The sequence below is a fragment of the Trichosurus vulpecula genome, chromosome 2 (genome assembly GCF_011100635.1).
Source record: "Trichosurus vulpecula isolate mTriVul1 chromosome 2, mTriVul1.pri, whole genome shotgun sequence".
In the NCBI taxonomy this organism is placed as follows: Eukaryota; Metazoa; Chordata; class Mammalia; order Diprotodontia; family Phalangeridae; genus Trichosurus; species Trichosurus vulpecula.
The window spans coordinates 381,490,601-381,515,012 of record NC_050574.1 but is presented as its reverse complement, the minus strand read 5'-3'; the positions used below and the strand labels follow the sequence as shown (position 1 = coordinate 381,515,012).

The 24,412-nt window shown below is 34.9% G+C and overlaps 1 protein-coding gene across 1 annotated transcript in view; it reads left to right on the top strand.

Annotated features, from left to right (window-relative positions):
• The window catches only part of TMPRSS2 (transmembrane serine protease 2), a 73,433-nt gene extending 53,316 nt beyond the window's left edge, over positions 1–20,117 (top strand). The window contains exons 11-13 of the mRNA XM_036744151.1: positions 2,303–2,445; positions 8,954–9,106; positions 20,031–20,117. Coding sequence (XP_036600046.1) covers positions 2,303–2,445; positions 8,954–9,106; positions 20,031–20,117 — 383 coding nt within the window. The remainder of the gene's footprint in view (positions 1–2,302; positions 2,446–8,953; positions 9,107–20,030) is intronic.
• The last annotated feature ends 4,295 nt before the right edge of the window (positions 20,118–24,412 follow it).

Here is a 24,412-nt window from a genome sequence, read left to right as displayed (position 1 = left end):
CATAGTATGTGAAGATTATGAGTCATAGAAAAGAGAATTTGGAGCCAAATTGTGGAGGAAGTTTACCTCCCATCAAAAGTATAATGGGGAACTACTTAGATTTATTGAGTAGAAGCCTGATAATGAAATGGTGTATAAGGAAAATTATTTAGTCAGGTGTGAAGGATGAATTATGGAGGGTATAGACTAGAGCCCTTAAAGAACAGTTGTGGGTATCATAGTAGTATGTGTAAGAAAAGATAAGGGCCTGGCCTGTGGTTGATGCAATAGGAATGGAGAGGAGGCATATGTAAGGATTTTGTTGAGGTAAAATCAGCTGGACTTGGCAACTGATTGAATATATGAAGTGTGAGAACAATTGCTGTAAGAGTATGAAATTTCATGTCTGGAAGGATGAGTATGCCATTAACAGAAAGAGAAGTTAATGTGAAGGGAAAGAGGTGAAAATTTTAGTTTTGAACATATATTGACTTTGAGGGTCTAATAGGATATCCAGGTAGAACTATCCAGCTCACAATTGAAAACAAAAAGGTAAGTAAGAGAAACAGATTTAGGAGTCATCTCCATAGAAGTTGTAATTGAAGGTATCAGAGCATAAAAGAGTACCCTAAAGGACAATTTTAGGGGAAGTCTGTATTAGGGTAGAAGAGGATGATGAAAATCAACCATGGGGATGGAGGAGGAATAGTAAGGAGAGATACTAAAGGAAGAGAACTTGAGAATGTAGTTTACAGAAGGCGAGAGACAGGGCATGAGGAAAGAAGAAGATAGTCTTATGTCATATGCCACCAAGAGGTCAAGGAAAATGAGGAGAGAAAGAAAAGCCATTGGGTTTTTTCATTAGTGAATTTGGAGAGAACTGTTTTAGTAGAATGTGGGGAACGAAAGCCAATTTGCAAGAGGTTGAGGAGTGAGTAGGTAGTAAAAGGAGACATAGCCAGTATAAATAGCTTTCTAGAAATTTTCAGTGAAGGATGATATTTTGGGTGGGTAGCAGCATCAAAAGAAGGAGCTCTTTTTTCTTTTTTTAAAGACAGAAGATGCCTATGCATAATTTTAGACTGAAGGAAAGAAAACGTTCAAAGAGGAAGATAATGAAAATACCATAGAGAGAGCCTGTCTTCAGAGAGAAGCACTGATTGATGGAAGCCAAAGAATAATGGGGAGGAGGGAATGAGATTGAAGGAAGTGGTACCATTAGCAAGGGGAAATGGGTACTTCTTGTTAAGTTATTGTTGGAAAGGCAAAGAAAGATGTGGATATTGAAGGGTTTAGATGGATTGAGTGAGTTTACATAGAATGGCTTTAATATTTGTAACATAGAATGTGAGGTCAAATTTGGCTTTAAAGAAAGGAAATTTGGAACAGCTGTTGTTAGGAATATAACAAAGATTCAATAAGAAGTGATCTTTAAAAATTACCTACCAGAAGGGAGGGCTCACTTGAAGCTAGATAACATAAGTTTGTAATAGATGGAATAATTTTGTAATTTCCTTCAGTAGCATTTGGTAGACTAGGAGTGGATATCTAAGTTTGAAGGTTGGTAAGGGTTGAAACAGCAGAAGGTCTAAGAGATTGGAATGTGAAAGAGAGGGCATTGTTGAAGTGGCTGACCATGTGGCTAGGTAAAGTGGAAAGTGAAACAATACCAGAGATGATATATTGAGAAACTAAAAAGTGACACATAGATGTTTATGATGGGGCTAAACAGATAAGGGAGTTAGAGAGGTGGAAAGACAGAAAATTGCTTTCAAAGGAAATTTTAGAATTCCAGGATTTTGAAAGTGTAACGTTTGTGCTGCTTGAATTGTACTGCATAAGAATTGAATAGACACCTATTACCCTCTGGAAATAAAGACCTTTATGATTCTTTCTGAAGAAAAAAAGGTGATCCAACCTTTTTTAGGTCCTTTCTGTAGGTTTCTTGGATTTAATTAAAATAGAGTTTGTAAGTCTGGAGGTCTGAAAGAAAAGTGCTCATCCAGAATAATCTTTAACAAATGAAGTAATGCCCCCTGCTGTTGTTTGGCACTTACTGAGTGCTGAAAGTGCTTGGTACTTTGTAACACTTGACATCAGATATGGTCTGTTCCAGTTGGAATGATAATTCAGGCTTCTTAGACAGATGATTGATTCTGTAGTGAAAATTGAAGAGTAAGGAAAGTAGGGAAAAGGGTGATATAAAAGAATGAAACATGAATATAATTGCTTTGACAGCAGTTTAGGAGAGTACCTATTAACCTTTTGAGTTGAAATGATCCATCCTTGTCTTCAATTTTATGGTCATATATTTGATTCTCAGGTAAGACTTCAGACTTCTTGAATGCTGTTATGGTACCCATAATAGAACCTGGGAAATGTAATAGCCGATATGTCTACAATAACATGATCACTCCTTCCATGATTTGTGCTGGATATCTCAGAGGGAAAATTGATTCCTGTCAGGTAATTACTGTTTGATGTTCAACTATGGGAAATGTTATTTTGGCCATGTGTGTTTCTTCTCTTTTTGTTTTTTCATTTCAGCCATTTCCCAATTGATGGGCATCCCCTTGATTTCCAATTCTTTACTACTACAAAAAGAGCTGCTATAAATATCCTTGTACATATGGGTCCTTTTCCCACTTGTGAGATCTCTTTGGGATACAGCCCTAGAAGTGGTATTCCTGGGTCAAAGGGTATGGACATTTTTCTGGCCCTTTGGGCATAGTTCCAAATTGCTCTCCAGAATGCCTGGATCAGTTCACAACTCCACCAGTAATGTAACAGTGTTCCAATTTTCCCACATCCTCTCCAGCATTTATCATTTTCCTGTTTTGTCATTTTAGCCAATATGAAAGGAGAGATGTGGTGCCTAAGAGTTGTTTTGATTTGCATTTGTCTAATCAGTAGTGATTTAGGACATTTTTTCGTATGCCTATAGATATCTTTAATTTCTGCCTCTGTAAACTGCCTGTTTATACCCTTTGACCATTTCTCAATTGGGGAATGACTTGTATTCCAATAAATTTAGCTCAATTCCCTGTATATTTTAGACATGAGGACTTTATCAGAGACACTAGTTGTAAAGATTTTCTCACAATTTTCTTCTTCCCTCCTAATCTTTGTTGCATTGGCTTTTTTTATACAAAAACTTTTCAATTTAACATAATCAAAATTATCCATTTTGTATTTTGTAACGCTCTCTATCTCTTGTTGTGTCGTGGATTCTTTGTTTTCCCATAAATCTAATAGGTAAACTATTCCTTGCTCTCCCAAATTGCTTAAAGTATCAGCCTTTATTCCTAAATTGTGAACGCATTTTGACTTTATTTTGGTGTATGGTGTAAGATACCGGTCTATGGCCAGTTTTTGCCCCACCATTTTCCAATTTTCCCAGCAGTTTTTGTGAAATAGTGAATTCTTAGAATCCAGAAGCTGGATTCTTTGGTTTTATCAAAAAGTAGATTGCTATAATCATTGACTCCTGCGTCTTGCGTACCTAACCTATTCCACTGATCCATGCCTCTGTTTCTTAGCCAGTACCAAGTAGTTTTGATGACTGCTGCTTTATAGTACAGTTTAATATATGGTATGGCTAGGCCACCTTCCCTAGCATTTCTTTTCATTAATTCCCTAGATATTCTAGACCTCTTGTTCTTCCAGATGAATTTTCTTATTATTTTATCGAGCTCTGTAAAATAATGTTTTGGTAGTTCAATTGGGATGGTGCTGAATAAATAAATTAATTTAGGTAAAATTGTCATTTTTATTATATTAGTTCAGCCTAACCATGAGCATCTGATGTTTTTCCATTTAGTTAGATCTGACTTTACTTGTGTGAAAAGTGTTTCATAATTGTGTTCATATAGGCCCTGGGTTTGTTTTGGCAGGTAGACTCCCAAATATTTGATAGTGTCTACAGTAACTTTGAATGGAATTTCTCTTTCTATCTCTTGCTGTTGGGCTTTGTTAGTAATGTACAGGAATGCCCAGGGATTTATGTGGGTTTATTTTATATCCTGCAACTTTGCTAAAGTTGTTTATTATTTCAAGTAGTTTTTTACTTGATTCTCTGGGATTCTCTAAATAAATCATCATATCATCTGCAAAAAGTGATTATTTAGTTTCTTCTTTGCCTATTCTAATTCCTTCAATTTCTTTTTCTTCTCTTATTGCTATAGCTAATATTTCTAGTACCAAATTGAATAACAGGGGTGATAATAGACATCCTTGTCTCACCCCTGATCTTATTGGTAATCATGTCTCATTTTTATGAGATAATTACTCCATTTTACCTCTCCTTACCCAGTTTTATTTTTTAGAATTATCTTGCCATGTCAATCCCAATCCTTCTATTTCTATATGCTCTTTCAAACTACCCAAGTAATGTTAACATTTTCTCATGTAAGAAGTTAAAAATTTGGCTTTATTGAGTCCCTTATAATTGGCCTTTAGTGATTACCTTATGTTTCTCCTTGATCTTATATGTCAAACTTTCTATTGATTTCTGGTCTTTTTGTAACAAATACCTAAAAGTCTTTCAATTCATTAAATATTCATTTTTTCATTCAGAATTGTACTCAGTTTTGCTGGGTAAGTTATTTTTGGTTGTGAACCTAGATCCTTTGCTCTTTGAAATGTAGTTTTCCAATCTCTTCAGCCTTTTAATGTAGAAGCTGCTAGATCTTGTGTTACCTTGACTGTAGCTCCACACTACTTAAATTATTTTTTTGTAGTTTGTAATATTTTCTCCTTAACCTGGGAGCTTTGCAACTTGACTGTGATGAGATTTCATTTTGGGATCTCTTTCAGGTGGTGATTGGATTTTTTTCTACTTCTATTTCCCCTTCTCATTCTAGAATTTAAGGGCAATTTTCCTCAGTTTTTTATAATATCATATGTAGACTATTTTTTAAAAAATCATAATTTTCAGGTAGTCCATCCAATAATTTTTATAGTCTCAATCTCTTCTCCAGATTAGTTCTTTTTTTCTTTAAATTAATCTATTTTAGTTTTCAACATTCACTTTCAGAAGATTTTTAGTTCCAAATTTTTTCTGCCTTCCTCTCCTCCCCCTGCCCCAAGATGGTGTGCAATCTGATAAAGGTTCTACATATACATTCTTATTAAACATATTTTCACACTAGTCATGTTGTAAAGAAGAATTAGAATGAATGGGAGAAACCCCAGGAAAGAAAGAAAAAACAAAAGTGGGTAGCAGGAGAGGATAAGATTTTAAAGGGGTGTGTAGATTAAAGATTCTGAGTGCAGGGTAGTAGCTAGAAGTAAATTAGATGCATGAAGAGGGATAAGGTAAATAGGGTGAGAAGGATAAATAGTGAGAAAAAGTAAAATGGAAGGAGATACATGACTAGTAACTGTAACTTTAAAAGCAAATGGGATGAACTTACCCATAAAAGGAAAATATAGATATGGATGAAAAATCAGTATACCACAATATGTTTACAAGAAGCGCAAAAGTAATAAGTACACACAGAATTAAAAGTGCTGGAGTAGAATTTATTATGATATGGCCAATGTAAAAAAAAAAAGCCTAGGTAGCAATCATGATCTCAGACACAGTTAAAGCCAAAATAAGGAAATTACACTGTCTTACCTCCATTATTTAATATTGTTTTAGAAATGCTAGCAATAGCAGTAAAAAAAGAAAAAAATTGAAGGAATCAAAAAGGGAAATAAAGTAATAAACTCTTTTTGTGGATGATATGATTTATATTTATAATAGAGATAGAACAATTTGTGAATAAACAAGAGATAAAGGCATTGTGAGAAGTAAAATTAATAATATGATTAAATTTAAAAATGTGTATACAAATAAAACCAATGTTGCCAAGATTAGAAGAGTAGTTGAAAAGTGGGGGAAAATTTTTAGAGATTCTCTCAGATAACGTCTTATTTATCAAATGTATAAAGATCTTTGTTAAATTTATAAGAAATGAGTCATTCTCCAAGTGGTCAAAAGATATGAACAGGCAGTTTTTCAGTGATGAAATCAAAACTATATATAGTCATATGAAAATCATTAGAAACCTGCAAATGAAGAGAACTTTGAGATATCACCTTACACTATCAGACTGGCTAAACTGACAAATACTCTTCAATTAGGGAATGGTTTGAAGGAGTTGTGGTATGTAATTGTGATTGAATACTATTGTGCTATAAGAAATAAGCTGGTTGATTTTTAGAGAAGTATGGAAAGACTTGCATGAAATGAGGAAAAGCGAAATGAGCAATACCAAGAGAGTTATTGTATATAGTAACAGAAATATCATCCTAAGAACAATATTAGATGACTAATTCATCTTGAGCATTATAAATACTCAAATTATCTACAAAGGACCTATGAAGGAAGATGTTATTCACCTCCAGAGAAAGAACTCTATATTATGGTTTTAGGTGTCTGTGTGTGTGTGTGTGTGTGTGTGTGTTTGTGTTTATGTGTGTGTATTTAATTGTAGCCCTCTTTAGGCTTTAGCCTTCTTTAGGATGGGTTGGGGCGGGGGGGTTGCAGAGTGGGAGGCAGGGAGAAAAAAAGAGCACAGCAGAGAATAAAAGACAACTTAGAAAGAAGCACAGAAAAGCTGGGAATTTTTAAAAACAATGTGTGGTATTTATTACATAGTTTTTAAAAAAGTAAACACTCTGAAGTGGAAATTCATGATTTTATATTAAATCCTCTCTTTTTGTTGTACTATGTGTATGGAAATGCTCTTTTTTTTGGTGAAGCAATTGGGGTTTAAGTGACATGTCCAGGGTCACATAGCTAGTAAGTGTGAAGTATCTGAGGCTGGATTTCAACTTGGGTCCTCCTGACTTCAGGGCCAGTGCTCTATCCACTGTGCCACCTAGCTGCCCCAATGGAAATGCTCTTTTTTTTGGTCTTTTTGTATTTAACTTAAAAATGAATTAAAAAATTAAAAATGTAATTGAAGAATTTTTAAGAAAATAAATGAAAACACAGTAGTACACACACACACAGAGACACATGCACAAACAAAGAATACCAATTTTGCAGCTATGTAGAGGTAAGAGATTTGATGTAGGTAGAGTCAAGGAGTGGAGAACCTGTGGCCCTCTAAGTCCTCAAGTGCAGCCCTTTGACTGAATCCAAGCTTCACAAAATGGAATTTCACAAGTTTATTTGTTCTGTGAAGTTTGAATTCAGTCAAAGGGCTACACTTGAGGACCTAGAGGGCCACATGTGGCCTCAAGGTGCAGGTTCCCCACCCTGGAAGTAGACCAATTAGGGGTTTTTTCCGGTAATCTAAGTTGATAGGGGTGAGGGCCTGACCGAGAGTCATTTACATGCAGTAAAGAGAAGGGGACTGATACAAGAGACATTAACATGGTAGAATCCTTGAATCTTGGCAGCTGATTGGATGGGGGTGGTGGTGGTGCTGATTGAGAATGAAGAGTTAAGAATGATCCCTATCTTGTAAAACTATGTGACTGGATGGGTAGTGATGGTAGCATGGTTAGAAAAAGGGAAGTTAGAAAATGGCTAATGGTTTTAGGAGGAAGGTTAGTGAATTTTGTTTTTAGAAATGTTCAGTTTTAAGAGGTCTCTAAGGCATCTGGGTAAAGATTTAGTTCAGTTCCTAACCAAAAGGAATCTCCACAGTCATATACATAATAATTTGTCATCCAGTCTCTGCTTAAAACCTGTGAATGTGTGTGTGCGTGTGTGTGTGTGTGTGTGTGTGTGTGTGAGGAGGGGTGGGTGTTAGTGGTGGGGGGCAGGAGCAGACCTGTCACTTCTCAAAGAAGCCCATTTCAGTTTTGGAAGGATCTAATTAAAATTTTTCCTGATATCAATCCTAAATTTGCCTCTTTGCAACTTTTACCCCTTCCTTCTGAGTCCAAAAAGAACAAACCTGCATTACAGTTATTTATATACCTCCTAAGTTTTCTCTTCTCTGATATAAACCTTGTTACTTCATTCAACTAACCCTCCTTCTCCTCTCCCTTGAAGCATTGCTTGTTTTCTTTAGGAGCACTTCATTTTCCCTAACATCTGGAAAGGCAGAAGTGGAATTCTGGAGAGAGATTAAGAGTAAATTTATTGTCAGTTTCAGAGCCATGTGCATATAGATGGTAAATGAACTCATTCAAACTTTTGACATCATCAACAAACTGTGTAGAAAGAGAAGGATCAGTACAGAATCTTGGGGTACATCCACACATGGTAGTTAGGACATGGGTGATGATCCAACAATGGAAATCAAAAATGATTCACCCAACAGGAACAAAGAAAGGTATAACAGAACAATGCCAATGAAAACCCCAGGAGGAGGGAAAATCCAGAAGGAGCAAGTGGGCAGCTGTGTCAAATACTATAGAGATTATGAAGGAGGATGAGGACTGAGAAAAGACCATTGGATTTAGTAATGAAGAGGTCATTGCTAACAGTGAAAACAGTTTAAATCTGTTGAGATGGAAGGCAGGTTACAAAGGGTTGAAAAGTTTAGTGGAAGGTGAGAAACAGTTTTTCTAGTAGTTTGTAAAAGGAAGAGAGCTGTAAGAGAATAGTTTGAAAATATTGTGTCAAATTTCTTCTTTTTTTCCATATGGATTTGGGGGTATGTGTGGAAAGCTGAACATGTTTGCGAGCAGCAGGAAAGAGCCATGGACGAGATATTTAATATTAGGTAGAGGGAGATTGAGATGACAAATTCCTAGATAAGAGGATGGGAAGGAAGGAAGGGAAGGAGGGAGGGAAGAAGGAAGGAAGGAAGGAAGGAAGGGAAAGAAGTAAGTAGGAAGTTTTCCAAAGGAAGGCTTTAAACTTGGGTTCTTTAAGTCAACATTCTTTGCACTGCATCCTCCCCCACCAAAAAAACTTTTCCTCCCCCCTCCTACCTAATTGTCCCTCATGCATTCATTCATATCAAAGATCCTTGTCTTCTCTTTGGATTCTGTCCTTTTCTGTAACTTTCTTTGTCATTCCTAGGGTGACAGTGGGGGCCCTTTAGTCACTGAGAAAAATTCAATATGGTGGTTGGTTGGTGATACAAGTTGGGGATCTGGATGTGCCAAGCCAAACAGACCTGGAGTTTATGGAAACCTGACAGTATTTACAGACTGGATTTACCAACAAATGCAGGTAAAGTTTCAGTTTTGTCTTCAATTCGTTAAATATATCATTCTTTCCTCCCAATTTTTAAAGCTCACACACAGATCCTATACTGTCCTTTGTGCATTAACACAGACCCAACTGGCCAATTATTAGCAGTAGGAAATGTATTTGGTATTTTTTTCCCTCCTGGTAGTAGTGATGTTTGTTGGGAGACATTTCTCTGGTCTCTACATAGATTTTGGAAATTGAAGAAAAATCAGACTGATTATGCCATCTCTAATATACTCGAAAAGCCTTTTCTCTAAGACCAATGGGAGAGGAAAACTACTGCCTCTTGAAAGAACTTATTTTGGGTGGCTCAAATTATTGAGTAGTTTTTCCTTAAATCAAGTTTAAATATGTTTCTTTGAAACTTAAACTGCTTGATCCTACTTGTGTCATTTCATCTTAAGCAGAAAAATGATAACCCTTCAAATACTTGAAGACAGTTCCAGATATGAACTAACCTGGGTGAAGTACATCAGGACTACCACCTCCTTTTTGTACACTGTTCCCATCAGTGCCACCTGGGATTGCAGAAGTGTTTTTGGTTGCCATTGACTCATACTGAGCTTGAAGTCCACTAAAAATCCCAAGAGCACTTTTTAAAAAAAAAAGATTTTTTTTATGCACCTTTCATTTTTACATCAGTCATTTCAGGATTCCTTCTCAGATGAACCCTCTCTTTTAATAAAGAAAAACAGTCTATCAAGTAGGATCAACACAGTGATCACATCTAACATAACATTATTCCCCTTTCTCTACCATGAAGAGGGAGATATACTTCTTTACCAATTCTTTGGGACCAAGATTATAGGTACTCAGAGTCTGGTTTCCTTTTGTTAGTTTTTTTCACTGTCTTCATTATTTTGGTCATCGTGTGTTGTGAGAAGGAACACAACTTGTCCTCTTAAAATACAGAAACTCTAGTATACATAGTTACTGGTGGATTCTTTGAGAAAGAAATCTCTGAACAGAGCTTGAAGAGGTCTCATACTTGCAGAAAAGCAGCTTATTTCTGTCCATATTAGCCTTCCTAGCAGTTATCTGCATTTTAGGATTGATATAGAACTTTATCTTTGTTTAGTAAACTATAAGACTATGTCTTGAATTAGGAAGATCTAAATTCAAATACAGGCCTCAGACACTTACTAGCTGCATGACTTTAGGCAAGTCACTTAACCTCTGACTCAATTTTCTCATCTGTAAAATGGGGATAATCATAGCACTTACCTCTCATGGTTGTTAGAGGATCAAATAAGCTAATTTACAAGGGCTTAGCACAGTGACTCCTACATAGTAAGAGCTATATAAATGCTAGCAATCATTTTTATTATCATTATCTTTATTATTATCATTATTATTATAGTCTCTCATGTCAAAAGAGATAGATAGCTGTTGTCTTTTTGCCTCCATACATGTATTCAGTTCTTCTGTTCTACTTACTTCATTCTGTATTAGTTCATGTTCACCCTATCCCATTTTCTAAAATCTTTCAGTTTTCCACTGCAGAGTAGGGTTCCATTACATTATCTTACTATACCTTGTTTAGCTATTCCCAATTTTTGCTGTTACAAAGAATGTTTCTATGAATGTGTTGGTACCTTGTAGAACTTTCTATCTTTGACCTCTTTTCCTCAGATGATTTTCACTTTACTTTTTGTCTAGCTCTTCCTGTATATGTCTCATTCTAATGAATTAGAGTTTTTCATCCAATTTACCAAATCCTATATCCAAAAAATAAAAACATGTAAAAGAGCATTTATTTTATGGTGACTTAGAAAATGTTTTAAATCCAGGAAATTTAGAATCATAGAATAATTAGCCTCAATAATAACTATGCAAATATTTGTAATAAGAACTGTCATTTCTTTCACACTTTAAGGTTTATAGTCTGCAAAACAATCCTGTGAGGTATTTCAGGTATTATCTCATTTTTCAGATATAGAAACCAAGGCTTATAGAAGCTATTTGTCCTTGGTCATACTGAATAGAACCCAGTTCTCCTATCTCAAGTACTTTCCAAGTCACCATATTTTAAATTTATTCAGACTAATTGTGAAATTTAACCTAGTTGATAAATTATTGTTGGCATACCCTTTCTGAGAGAAAACTAAAAGTGGGAGTTGACTTTTGGGTAAACATGACAAATATCTAGCAGTGACATTCAATTGCTTTCAAATCTAAGTCAAATTTATAATTTGGTTAGGATTCCATATTTTGAATCTAAATAAAAGGGGCAGTAAACATTAAAGTAAGCTTCTCCCAGCTCTTTTCCCAACTGAAAAACATTTCTGTTAAAGAGATAGTTATATGAAAGTAGTTGTCACCATCCCTGCTATTTTTATACATCCTAAAAGTTGTCTGAAATTTTAGAGTAAGATCTCAGGATGGAAGGATAAGATATCTGGTACTTTTAAAATAGAGTACCATAACATTTTTCAGGCTAATTTTTGAGCTTAATTCAGCCTAGATTATGCAGTATTATTAAAATTTAGTACCAGTTCTGAAATAGTGGAAACTAGCTAGGAGTGTTTCATTTGAGTGAAAAGATGAAACAATTTATTTTGCTCACATTCATATAATTCAAGTAAAGGAAGAAGACTGAGGATGGAAATGGAATAGTATTAAACAGCAACTTTCTAATTCCTATTTCAATGGCCTTTTCTCAGCCCTCATTTCACTTGACTTATCTACAACTTCTGACATTTTCAACTATCTCTTTCCAGGCATTCTTCCCTTCCTTGGTTAGTATTGTTTTTTCTTGGGTCTCCTTTTTCTCTAGCTATTGGTCTCATGGTCTCCTTTGCTGGATCATCATCTCTTCCCTTCCCACAAAATGTGGATGTTACCTAGAGATCTGTCCTAGCCTTTTCCTGGACAATTTTATCAGTTCCCATGGGTTCAGTTAACATTTTGATGTAGTATATTGCTAAATATACAGCCTTTTCATGAATTTTGGTGCTATATAGTATTGGAGAAAGATGAGAGAAGAGAGATTGGAAGCAACTAGAGTCTTGTCCAATCAGGAAGCTATTCTATTAGGCCAGAGAAAAGGTAATAAAGGCTCAAACTAAGGAAGATGCTATATGAATGAAAGGAAGGGTAGATCCATGATAGATGTAGTTTATGGACATCCCTACTTGAAAGTACCATAAGCAGAGGTGTCCTAGAGCCACTTATAACTGGCACTTGTTCAATTTTCAGTGTGACCATTTACTTCACAAAAATTGGCAAACACTACAAAATCAGGAATTTTAAATTATCTAGACTTAGGAAAGTGATGGAGAGAATGTTAATGATACAGATTAAACTTAAAGTCATATTTTTTTTCAGAGAGCCAGCAGTTAAAAATTTACCAGGATATCCCTGCATATAGGCATCTAAAATTTAATACTTTCAAAACCAAACCTCTCCAAAATCTGTCTCTTTTGTAAACTGCCTGATTTATGTTAAGGACACTACTATTCTTTTTATAAAATGCATTTTATTTTTTCTCCAATTACATTCTAAAATAATTTAACATTTTTTTAAAATTTTGAGTTCCAAATTCTATTTGTCTCCTTCCCTCCATCTCCTCTCCCCCTCCCTGAGAATGTAAGACATCAGATACAAGTTATACATGTGCAAGCATTTAAAACATTTCCATATTAATCATTATGTACAGGAAGACTCAATTAAAAGAAAAGAAATGGGAGAAAGAAAGTGAAAAACAGCATGCTTCAGTCTATATTCAAACAATATCAGTTCTTTCTTTGGAGCAGATAGTATGCTTCATCATTAGTCCTTTGGGATTGTCTTGCTTCATTGTATTATTGATAATAGCTAAGTCATTCACAATTCATCATACAACATCATACAACATTGTTGTTACTGTTCTCCTGGTTTTTACAATGCAGCAGTGTTCCATTTTAATCATATGTCATACTTAGTTTAACCATTCCCTAATTGATGGACCTCTCCTTCTCCTGCCCCACCCCTTTGATACTATAAAAAGTAATGTTATAAATATTTTTATGTATATGGAACCTTTCTGTCCTTGACCTCCTTTGGATATGTATCTAACACTGGGATCTCTTGAAGTCTGTTTTCTAACCATACCATTTGATCGAACGCATCTCCAAATTATCTTATGCAGAAAATCACTTCATTCATTTTATCAGTTTTGCTATTGTATACTGATTACATTCAAGAGCAATATAGAGTAATTTTGATCCAATTATATCTTTAACAAAACTTACTTTTGTAGTTTCTAAACATATTGCCTGAATTGCAAATATTGTGTCTTTTCTATTAAGGTCTGACTTATTCATAGGAGGTTATACATCACAATTATCCTGATAGAAGAACACATTTCAGTTAAAATGAGGCAGAATATCATTTTCCCAAGGACTATTTACTGATAGCACTTGAAATGATAAAGCGCACTACTTTGTTAGTGCACTGACAAATATTTAAAGTAGCAATCTACTTTGTTAGGTCCGTGAGAATTTTGTATTCCTCATATAATGACTAAACTATACCCCTGATTATCCTTCAAGGATAGAGTTTTGATAGGTTATCCTTAAATAATTCAATGCTACAATTATATTTCTGTATTTTCCATATCATAACAGATAACCAAATAAAGTTTTTCATTTACTTATCTGAATGAAATTAAAACCCTTCCTCAAATTTTCCTTTCCAAAACCCTTTATGTTCAAATCCACTAGTCATACTGTCAGTGCAAATAAACTAAAACTCCCTTAATTGGGCTTTTCTTGTTCTTTTCATGTTGTGATCCAACACTTCTCTTACTTTTCACTGATTTAAACAAACCTCTCTTTCCTCTTTAAGAGAAGAGTTAATAATAGATAGTTCTTAAGTACCAGATAGATATAAACTGCAAACTGAACCCATGTTTCCCCCTCATTTTGGAACTTCACTGATACTACTTTCAAACTAGCTTCAGTTCCTTTTTTCTTTTGTTAGTGAAATAACCTTCCCTTGCAGTAAAACAATCAATCTGTCATTCTTCAGGGAAAAGAATGAAAAAAAGATCTAAGTACTGTTTGTATGTAACTTTCACAAAGTTTTATTCTTATTCTGTAGAACAGATTGTACAGAATAGTACCTCAAGCCTCTCTAAGATTCTTCAATATTTATATAAACATTCAAATCACAATTTGGAAATGAATTGTAGACAACTTAAATTTAAGTCACAAATTTAGTCTTTAATTACTTTACAATGCCATACATTTCTGCAGTATGGGAACAAAGACTACCTTTTTCCTTATGTGTTTTCTTTTTTGAATCCCCAACTTGGCTTTGAAGGCTTTGAATGTTCTTCACTCTTTTTTCGCCCTTGTTTTTCCTTGGCTAATTAGACTACAGGAAAAGTCAGTTTGAATTTACCAAGACATAAAACAAGGACAATTCTAACAATATACTAGACATCACACAAATACACTTTATTTATTTATTCATTCATTCATTCATTCATTCATTCATTCATTTATTTATTTATTTATCTGTTTATCTATCTATCTATCTATCTATTTATTTATTTATTTATTTATGTATTTATGTATTTTTAGTTTACAACATTCAGTTCCACAAGCTTTTAAGTTTTAAATTGTCTCCCCCTTCCTCGCCTCCCCCACCTCCTCAAGATGGCATGCAATCTAATATGGGCTCTACATATACATTCGTATTAAACATCTATTTTTACATTAGTCATGTTCTAAAGAATAATTATAACCAATGGAATGAATCATGAGAAAGAAGAAACAAAACAAAACGAAGAGAGAGAGAGAGAGACAGAGACAGAGACAGAGACAGAGAGAGAGCAAATAGTATGTTTTGATCTTCATTCAGATTCCATAATTCTTTCTCTGGATGTGCATAGTATTTTCATTTTCCATCATGAGCCTTTTGGAGTTGTCTTAGAACCTTGCATTGCTGAGAAGAGCCAAGTATATCAAAGTTAGTCATGGCACAATGTGGCTGTAACTATGTACAATGTTCTCCTGGTTCTGCTCCCCTCACTTAGCATCAGTTTATATAAGTCTTTCCAGGATTTTCTGAAGTCAGCCTGCTCATCATTTCTTATAGCACAACAGTATTACATTTATATACCACAACTTGTTCAGCCATTGCCCAATTGATTGGGCGTCCCCTCAATTTCCAATCTTTGCCACCACAAAAAGAGCTTCTATAAATATTTTTGTACAAAAAGCAAACACTTAAACAGAAACAAAAACAAGACAGATACATAGTCCCATGTGACTGGGGGTTGGGGTTGGCAGTCTCTTCTCATCTTTAATTTACAATATTCAAAGGTACTGATCTGGGGCCAAAATAAATTATCATCTGAATCTCTTGGAGTTTTAGACCAAACTTCACCTTACCTAATCGAGTGCTTCTTTGACATTCCTAGATCCCCCAGGAGCTTCCCCTGGTCCCATTTTATAAGAAATTTTTCCAGGTTGGAGATTCTTTTGGTATACTACTACTGAAATTCAAGGATGAATCCCCACCAGCAAGGTGGAGGGATACCTTGGCTTAGCCCATTGGTATGCTAATACTGGAATCCCATCTTGGGGAGGGGTGTTATCTTAACTTGGAAGAGCTGAGATTGAAGGGGAGTCAGACCTCAGGGGCATTCTTCTGTGGAGAAATTTTTCAGTGAGAAAGTCAGCTGACATGCTCTAAGGAGTTGCTTGGAGAAGTCACCCTGCAGGCTAGGATTTCCTTTAGATCCCTTTGTGGTTGCTGTCATTTTTGAACTGAGGTAAACTGAAGAAACAAACTCTAAGCTATGCAATTTATTAGCAAGGCATGAAATTGCAGATAGATAAGGTACATGACCCCTCAGCAGGCACAAGGATCCAGAAGAGAGAATTACAAGGTTTTTTTAAATAGTAAAACATAGTTACTATTTTTAGATTTAGGTACATTCCAATGCTTGGGGGATGCTCATTGGTTGCATCCACCTGCATCCTTCAAGCCAGTTAGAGATACAATAATACTGATTTTCTTGAAATGACGATTTACAGAAATAACGAAACTTAGCTTAGGGACACAGAACTTAACTCCAGAGACTATATAAAATGTCCATAATGATACAAAATGGAATCAATTGGATTCTCTCTATCCATTCTACCATGCTGCTATACTTATATTAGTAAATATTAAATGCATACACTAAATACAAATGATTTTACTGGGAAGGTAGGAAAGGGCAAACAACTTGGGGAAGGAATAATAAAGATCTTGTGGAAGAGATGGCGCTGGAATGGAATTAGGGATTTCAAGGAATAGAGGTGGGAAAACCGCATTCCAGGCACAAGGGATAGCATGAAAGGAGTAATGAACAATGGACAAAGATTAGAAAGTAGGCAATTTTAGCTGGATTGTAGAGTGTATGAGGATTAATATCAAATGTCTCTAAAGGTAGGTTGTAGTCAGATAGTAAGTGTTAAATATCAGAGTATTTTCTCTTACAGTCAGTAAGAAGTCCCCTGAATCTTCTTGAGCAGAGGTCAGTCTGGTGCTTTAGAAATAATGATCTGGCTAAGGTGGGGAATGGAAGGGAGATGAAAGAGAATGGGAGCAGGGAAATCAATCACAAGTCTATTGCAACAGTGTAGGCAAGATGAATAAATACCTGAACTGTGTAAATGGAGAGGAGTTAGATCCAAGAGGTTTTAGGAACAAAGAATTGACAAGCTAGAGAAACTGGATTGAGATGGGAAGTGAAGGAAAGGGGAAATTTGAAGAAGACTCTGAAGTTGCAAACCTGAATGACTAGAAGGGTGATGATGCCCTCAACAGAAATAGCTTTTTTGTTTTCTTTTATTAGAATATCACTTTGCTTTGTTACCTATGTCATATATATTTATGTATAAATATCTTCAAGCTCTGTTTTATCACTGGTTCCTTTTTTGTACTTTTTTGTCCTATGAATGGCCAGGCATTTCTATCACTCTTCTTCCTATTATATAACTATTTTCCTTTATGGCATTTTTCAACACTCAAATTTCATTTTTCAAAAAAGTGAGATAGTAATTAGTAACAGACAATGAAATGGAAAGAGGGAATTGTTTGGATTAGATTATATCCCAGATCCGTCCTAGTTCTAGACAGTATAATTTTAAAGTTTTGAATTAATTTGAGAAAGGCAGGAAATAGGTCTTGTTACAAGTTACAAAGTAATGCCATGAGAAGATGAGAAGATGGGTTCATTATGTGGCATAGGTGAAGTGCTCAATTGGTGCTCATGACATGTCAAGTGAAATTGAAGGCCTCCCATAAGTTAGGTAAACTTATTGTGAACTAATTCATGAAGTAACTCATGAAGTAATTCATGAAGTAACTCATAGAAAATTAAATCACTTGATAATCCTTTTGTAAAAGCTTCCCTGGTTACTAGGCTATCATTGAAATTTTTTAAGTCAAAATCCATAACTGCTATCCAGGCTAATATGTCTATGACATCATCTTTCATTTATTCCCAAGAGTTGCAGTGAATATGACTGTAGGGAATAATGGTCCTGATGGTAGCGATGATGTAGAATATGATGCTAATCATTATGTTAGTGAATGAGGTTGTCCCATAACATCACAGTAGAATGAAACAAGACAGTAACAGTCAGTTAGCTATGTTTCTGCTGCCAGTTGGGATCCTTCCATAGGTTTTGTTATGACTTTACATACCTAATTATCTTGGTATGTCCTGGCATACTTAATACCTTGCCTTCCTCACCACTAGGTCAGTTTGATATCAACTCACGTTAGTCATAGTCCCAGGGTATACTACTCAGCTACTTCCTGATTGTAAGGGTAGGAGAAAGTTTTGGTCAAGGGCTTATAATCCCTGCTTATCAGTGGCTAATTATACCATATTGCTGGATTCCTTGAACCTTGGAGATTATCCCAAGTAGATGTCATATTTTTGGGACCCCAGTATCCATCCTTTCAACAAATGGATCCCTAAGATTGTTAATGAAAAGAATACCTTTTCCCACTTCCAACTATGGAAATTTTGATTTAACAGAAAGCCAAGATGTTTTTCCAGATTTGGTTTGGTATTGAAAGTGAATTAAACTACTCCCAACTTCATTTTGATGACTGTTGTGATCCTCTCAAGTTTCCTTAGATGGTTTCATTTTAGTTTTCATGAAAAAAGTGGTATTATAGCTAAAGAGTCATCCTCAAAGTAATAAAAACTTAGGATCAAATCCTGCTTCTGACACATATAACTGGGTGAATCTCCTTCTCTTTTCCCTCTGTACTATTTCACCTGATGATTTCATCAGCTCAATTCATCATTTTTGTGAAGATATTTCCACATAGATACGTGGTACAGTGGATAGAATGCTGGGCCTAGAGTCAAGGAACCTGAGTTCAAATCTGGCCTCAGACATTTACTAGCTGTGGGGCCCTGGGCAAGTCACTTAACCTCTATTTAACTCAGTTTCCTTATCTGTAAAATGGGGATAATCAGTACCTACCTCCTAGGATTGTTGTGAGAATCAAATGAGATAATAATTGTAAAGTGCTTAGTACAGTGTCTGGCACATAGTTAAGGATCATGATGATGGTGGTGATGATGATGATGATTCTCAGATCTATTTGTCCAGCCCTAACCTCCCCCAGGACCTCTAATCTCACATCTTCAACCGCTTTTATTTTAAACTCAAGAAGTCTAAAACTGAATTCATTGCATTTTCCTGCAAAGCCCTTCTCTCTTTGTAACTTTTGAGAAGTCAGTCCACCTTACGCAAAGTGGAATCATCCTCAATTCTCCATACTCTCTCACTCCCCACATACTCAGTTTGCTGCCAAAGCCTATTGATTCTACCTTCATAAAAATCTCTTTTTTTGTGCTGCCTTTTCTCCTAACACTGCTATCATCCTGGTGGTGCCAGCCCTGAAATATTGCAGTTGGCTTCTGCAGTTCGCTGCTGGTTGGCTTCTTGTTCTTTCTGCCTTAAAGTCTCTTCCTCTTCCTATACATCCTCAACTTAGCTGTCCAATTGATTTTCCTAAAACACAGGTCACCCTTTCTGTCCCCATACAATAAACTTCAGTGGCTTCCAGGATGAAATATAAAGTCCTTTGGTGGTTAAGGGGCTTCATAACCTGTCTTCTTCCAGTCTTCTCACAACTTACTTTCTCCCTGCCTCCACTCATATACTGTATGATCCAGGACACTATCCCCTTTACTATTATTCACACAGAATATGATGTCCCTTGACACTGGACATGGCTGTCAACCATGCGTAGAATTCTCTTCCTTCTCATCTCTACTTCCTGACTTCCCTGGCTTAAATCTTGTCTTCTACAAGAAGCCTTTCCTAATTACCCTTAATGATAATGCCTTCCCTCTCTTGGTTATTGCCAATTTAACCTTTGTACATCTTGTTTGTTGTAATGTTTTCCATGTTGTCTCTTTCATTAGACTCTGAGCTCCTTGAGAGATAGGATTTTGTTTTGCCTTTCTTTGTGTCTTCAGCACTTAGTACAATGCTTTGAATAGTATTTGCTCAATAAATGCTTTTTGTCTGGATTTGAGATATCTATATTGGTAGAAGGAGGTTCTTCATTGGAAATTCACTGAATCAATTGAAATCACAGTTCTGGACCACTAAGTTTCAATAGTCAAAACCAAGCAGAAGATACCTTGAATTTTTTAATTTGGACTTATGGCTTCTCTTTTATTGTTTCTTACAGGCAAACAGGTGATCTGTATATCTTCCATCTTTGAAAATGATCAGCAAGTTAACCAAGGAGTGGATTTTCTCTACATTATGTACCATTAGAATAATTCACAAGTTCTTTAATTTTTATTAAATAATAAATTCAGCTATCTTTTTTACACTTCACAGTTCTGTGCAGACTACATTAATTTTTTTCCCTGGTTTTTCAGTGTAAACACAACATACCTGAACTTTCAAGTGTTGTTGATTTGTCTGAAATGAATGCCAAATCTTTCTTGGAGTGTGGAGACTTGTGAATCAAACCAGAATGTTTCATTAGCATATGGTTTATGTTCATAATTGAGAAAGCCATTGATTGTTGCACAGTAATGTTTTCTAATAATCTAGGTTTCATAAAACACACAACAGTGTGTATTTAACTAAAGATATTGATTAGAACCACTCAGCTGCTAATTGACTTGAAATAAAATATGATTCAGGGGAGGACAGGTAAGCCTCTCTGGGTGAGAATAATGTGATAGTACCCCAGCAGTACATTCACATGAAGACTGATAGCTTTCTTAGAGCTATTTGTTAATTTGTATTTTTTTTAATAGCATATTGCCTTGGCTAGAAGTGAATGATTAACTTAACTAAGACGCCTGGGGGAAAATCAGGGATGTGCTATTTTGATTATAGTGTTTTCATGTAGTTTTCTATATATACCTCTGTGTTAATATGATTTGAGTTTTGAAGCCTTAAAATATCATATCAATATTTGGCTGTTTGGAGATACTATGTTCATGAAATCTGAGAACAGAATATCAAAAATACTCTCGGTTTGACAGATTTATTTTTATAGAATGTGTGACATCACTGTCTTCTAGAGTTTTCCAAATAAATGGTGCTGCTATAGATTGGCAAAGATGATAATAAAAATGATGATTATTGGAGAGACACAGGAGAGCAGTCATACTGAAACAATATTGATGGAGCTGTGAACCTTTACATCTATTCTGGAAGGTAATTTAGAATTATGTCACCAAAATCTCTAAAGTATACTTATTGTTGACCCAGCCATACTACTACTAGCTAGGCTGATACACCAAAGAGGAAAAGGATCTATATGTACAAAGGAGTTTATAGCAGTACTTTTTTTAATAACAAAGAACTGAAAACTGGAGGTAACCATTAGATGGGTAATGATTAAACAAACTATGTTAATAAAATTATGTAATGGAATATTATTGTGATATAATAAGGGATAAAACTGATTCAGGAAAAAATAATGAGGAAACTCACTTTTATGAACTGATGCAGAGTGAGATGAGCAGAACCAGGAGAATGGTTTATACAGACTAAAAATTGAGAAGAAAAACTACTGTGAAAGACTGGCTAATGCAATGATCAGTCATGACCCCAGAAGATTGATGATGAAACTTGCTTCCATAATATTGATGAGCTAGAGGTGAAGAATGACACATACATTTTTGGAAATGGCTAGTATGCGTGTTTTTCTTAACCATGCTCATTAGTTGAAAGGAATTGTTTTCAAAAAGAATTGGGATGTGGGATGATAATGATATGAAAGAAAATTAATGATAGGGAAGTTGAAGTTCCCAGAGAAATGCAAGCAAGCAGGACTGCTTTGGTACTAACATGCATAATATATTGTATATGTAAAAAACAAGCTGTTTTTAATGGAGATTCATAGTTACATGTACAATGCACTTTTTCTGTTCTTCTTTATATATGGAAATCCTCATTTGCCAAGTTCAGAATAAAAAAAATTATATTATAAATGGTGCTGAATTTGTGAAAGAGGAGAGTTAATTGTTTTAAACCAAATTCATATAATTAAATCTAAATGAAGTGTTTCTTGTATATAAACTTTCTCTTCCTTTGTCCAATTCCTTCCTCGATACCCTGCTTCCAAGGACTTTGATTGAGTCTGACATTATTGTACAACATGGAATTAAAAAATCAAAAGTCATGAATATTATGTTCATCTCACGTTAAAATTTTCCTCTGCCTTTGGTATTACTCTCAACAGACATTCCTTGGGAATTTACAAACAGCATCTAGTATCACAAGATATCAGCCAGTTGAGCCCAATTTCTAAAAAATATCTATCTGTAATGCACAATTTTTTCTGATGCTTAGTTTTATTTATATGTAACCAACAGTTGTATCTTACATTTTGTATCATTTTAAAAAACTGTAAAATTAAATTGTACATTATCTTGCAAATAAATACTACTTTTTCATCCTAAATATCTATGTATTACTTAACAGTTACATAAAAATCACTATTACAAATTTACAAATTGAGATCAATTTACAGTTTACAGATTGAGGCAAACAGGGTTAAGTGACTTGGCTGAGGTCACACAGCCAGTAAGTATCTGAGGCCAAATTTGAACTCATAAAGATAAGTCTTTTTGACTCCAGGCCCACCCACCACTGTAGTCAACCTCCAAATCATTCCTCCTCCTTTCTCAAGGAGTTCACCTAGCTCACCATCATTCTCTCATCCTCAACTCCAGCTTTAATATTGATGTAGATGTTCCCTTAACTTAAGATTCTGACATTCCCTTATCTAAAAGTAATCACCTATCATTCAACTTCCCCCTTTACCTACCAACTCCTAAACCTATATTTCACTCTCATTAAGACCTCCAATTTCTACATCCCTTAGTACTTTCTCAGGCTATTACTCTTCCTCTGATTTGACTTTTCCCCTCTTTGATTTTTTGTCTTATAGCCACTTACTTCTTGCCAAGTCCCTGGCCTGTATTAGTCTCATAATCTTCCTCCTTTGAGCCTACTCAGGAACTGCTAAACATAGCTAGAGACAGTCTTATAACTAGGTTGACTGGGTACATTGCAAATTCATGTTATCTAACCTCAACTGAGCTCTTTTTGCTGCAAGGCGTTGCTTTTATTATTTCATAACTGATTCCCTCTTTCTTCTCTCAAATTACTCAAAATCTCTTTCCTCCTCAAGTCTCCCACACCTCCCCCTAATAAATGTCCCCAGTCCCAGAGCTGAGGATTTTCCCCTTTACAAATGTGACTTACTTCTTACGTTCTCTACATCTCACACAACTTTCACATCTTCTCCCCCTCTCTTCTTCTTGCCTGCCTGATAAAAAATATGGCTTCTTGCCAAGAGCAACCCTTCTACATGAACATTTGATTCCATCCCACAAAAGAATAAGTGGGTCAAAGAACAAATAATAGAAACAATTTCCTTAAAGATAATGACTGATGAGATGATGTACCAAAATTTTGGGGATGTAGCCAAATAAGTACTTATGTGAAAATTCATATCTCTGAACACTTTCATAAATAAAGGAAAAAGAGGTGATCAATGAATTGAACATACACCTAAAAAACCCTAGAAAACCAACAAATTCAAAACCTCTAAACATGAAAATAGAAATCCTGAAAATAAAGGAAGGAGAGAACGCAATCGAAAACAAAAAATTAAGTAAATAAATACAACTAGAAGATGGTTTAAAAATAGGTAATCTATTAGTGAACTTGATTTTTTTCAAACAGAAAAAACCCAGTTTTCAGCATCAAAAATGAAAAAGGTGAATTAACCAACAAAGAAGAAAGATGATGAATTATTGAAGCCATTTTGCCCAACAGTATACCAGTTTAATTGACAATCTAAATGGAATGCATGCATATTTGCAAAAACATTAGCTGCCCAGATTAACAGATTAAGAAGTAGAGAAATTAACTATCATAGCAAAAGAAAGTATACAGTAAGTAAACGAACTCTCAAAGGAAAAATACCCAGGACCACATTAATTTATGAGCAAATTCTATCAAACATTTAAAGAACAATTCAATTCCAATATAAACTACATAAACGGTTTGAAAAAAATAGGAAAAGATGATGTCCTACAAAATTCCTTTTATGATACAAATATGGCCTTCTTACTTAAACTAGGAGCAATCAAAATAGAGAAAGAAAATAGTTCAATTTCTCTAATGAATATTGGTGCAAAAATTTCAAAACAAAATATTAGAAAGGAGACTATAGCAACATATTACAAAGATTTTATATTATTACTAGTCTGCTTTTACACCATGAATATAAACAATTGACTACAATAAAAACAAAAATATATAATTGTGTCAATAGTTGTACAAAAACTTTTGACAAGTTATAACACCCATGCATAGAATCCACTGGAAAGCATAGAAATAAATGGAACTTTCCTTAAATTGGTAAAAACTGGTCTATTTAAAACCAAGAGCCAACAAAATGGAGATGAGTTACAGGTCTTTCCAGTAAGATCCAGAGTCATCCAATGTCATCACCATTACCATTCAATATATTAAATGTAATGGTCAAAATGCTAGATACAAGACAAAAAAAAATTGAAAGAATAAGCATAGATAAGGAGGACATGAAATTGTGACTCTTTTCAGATAATATAATGGTTTTCTTAGAGAACCCTAGAGAGTCAACTAAAAAGCTAATTTCAATGATTTACAATTTCAGCAGTTTCAGCATATAAAATAAGCCCATACCAATCATCATTTCTGTATATTACCAGCAGAAAGAGATAGAGAAATGCCATTTGAAATAACT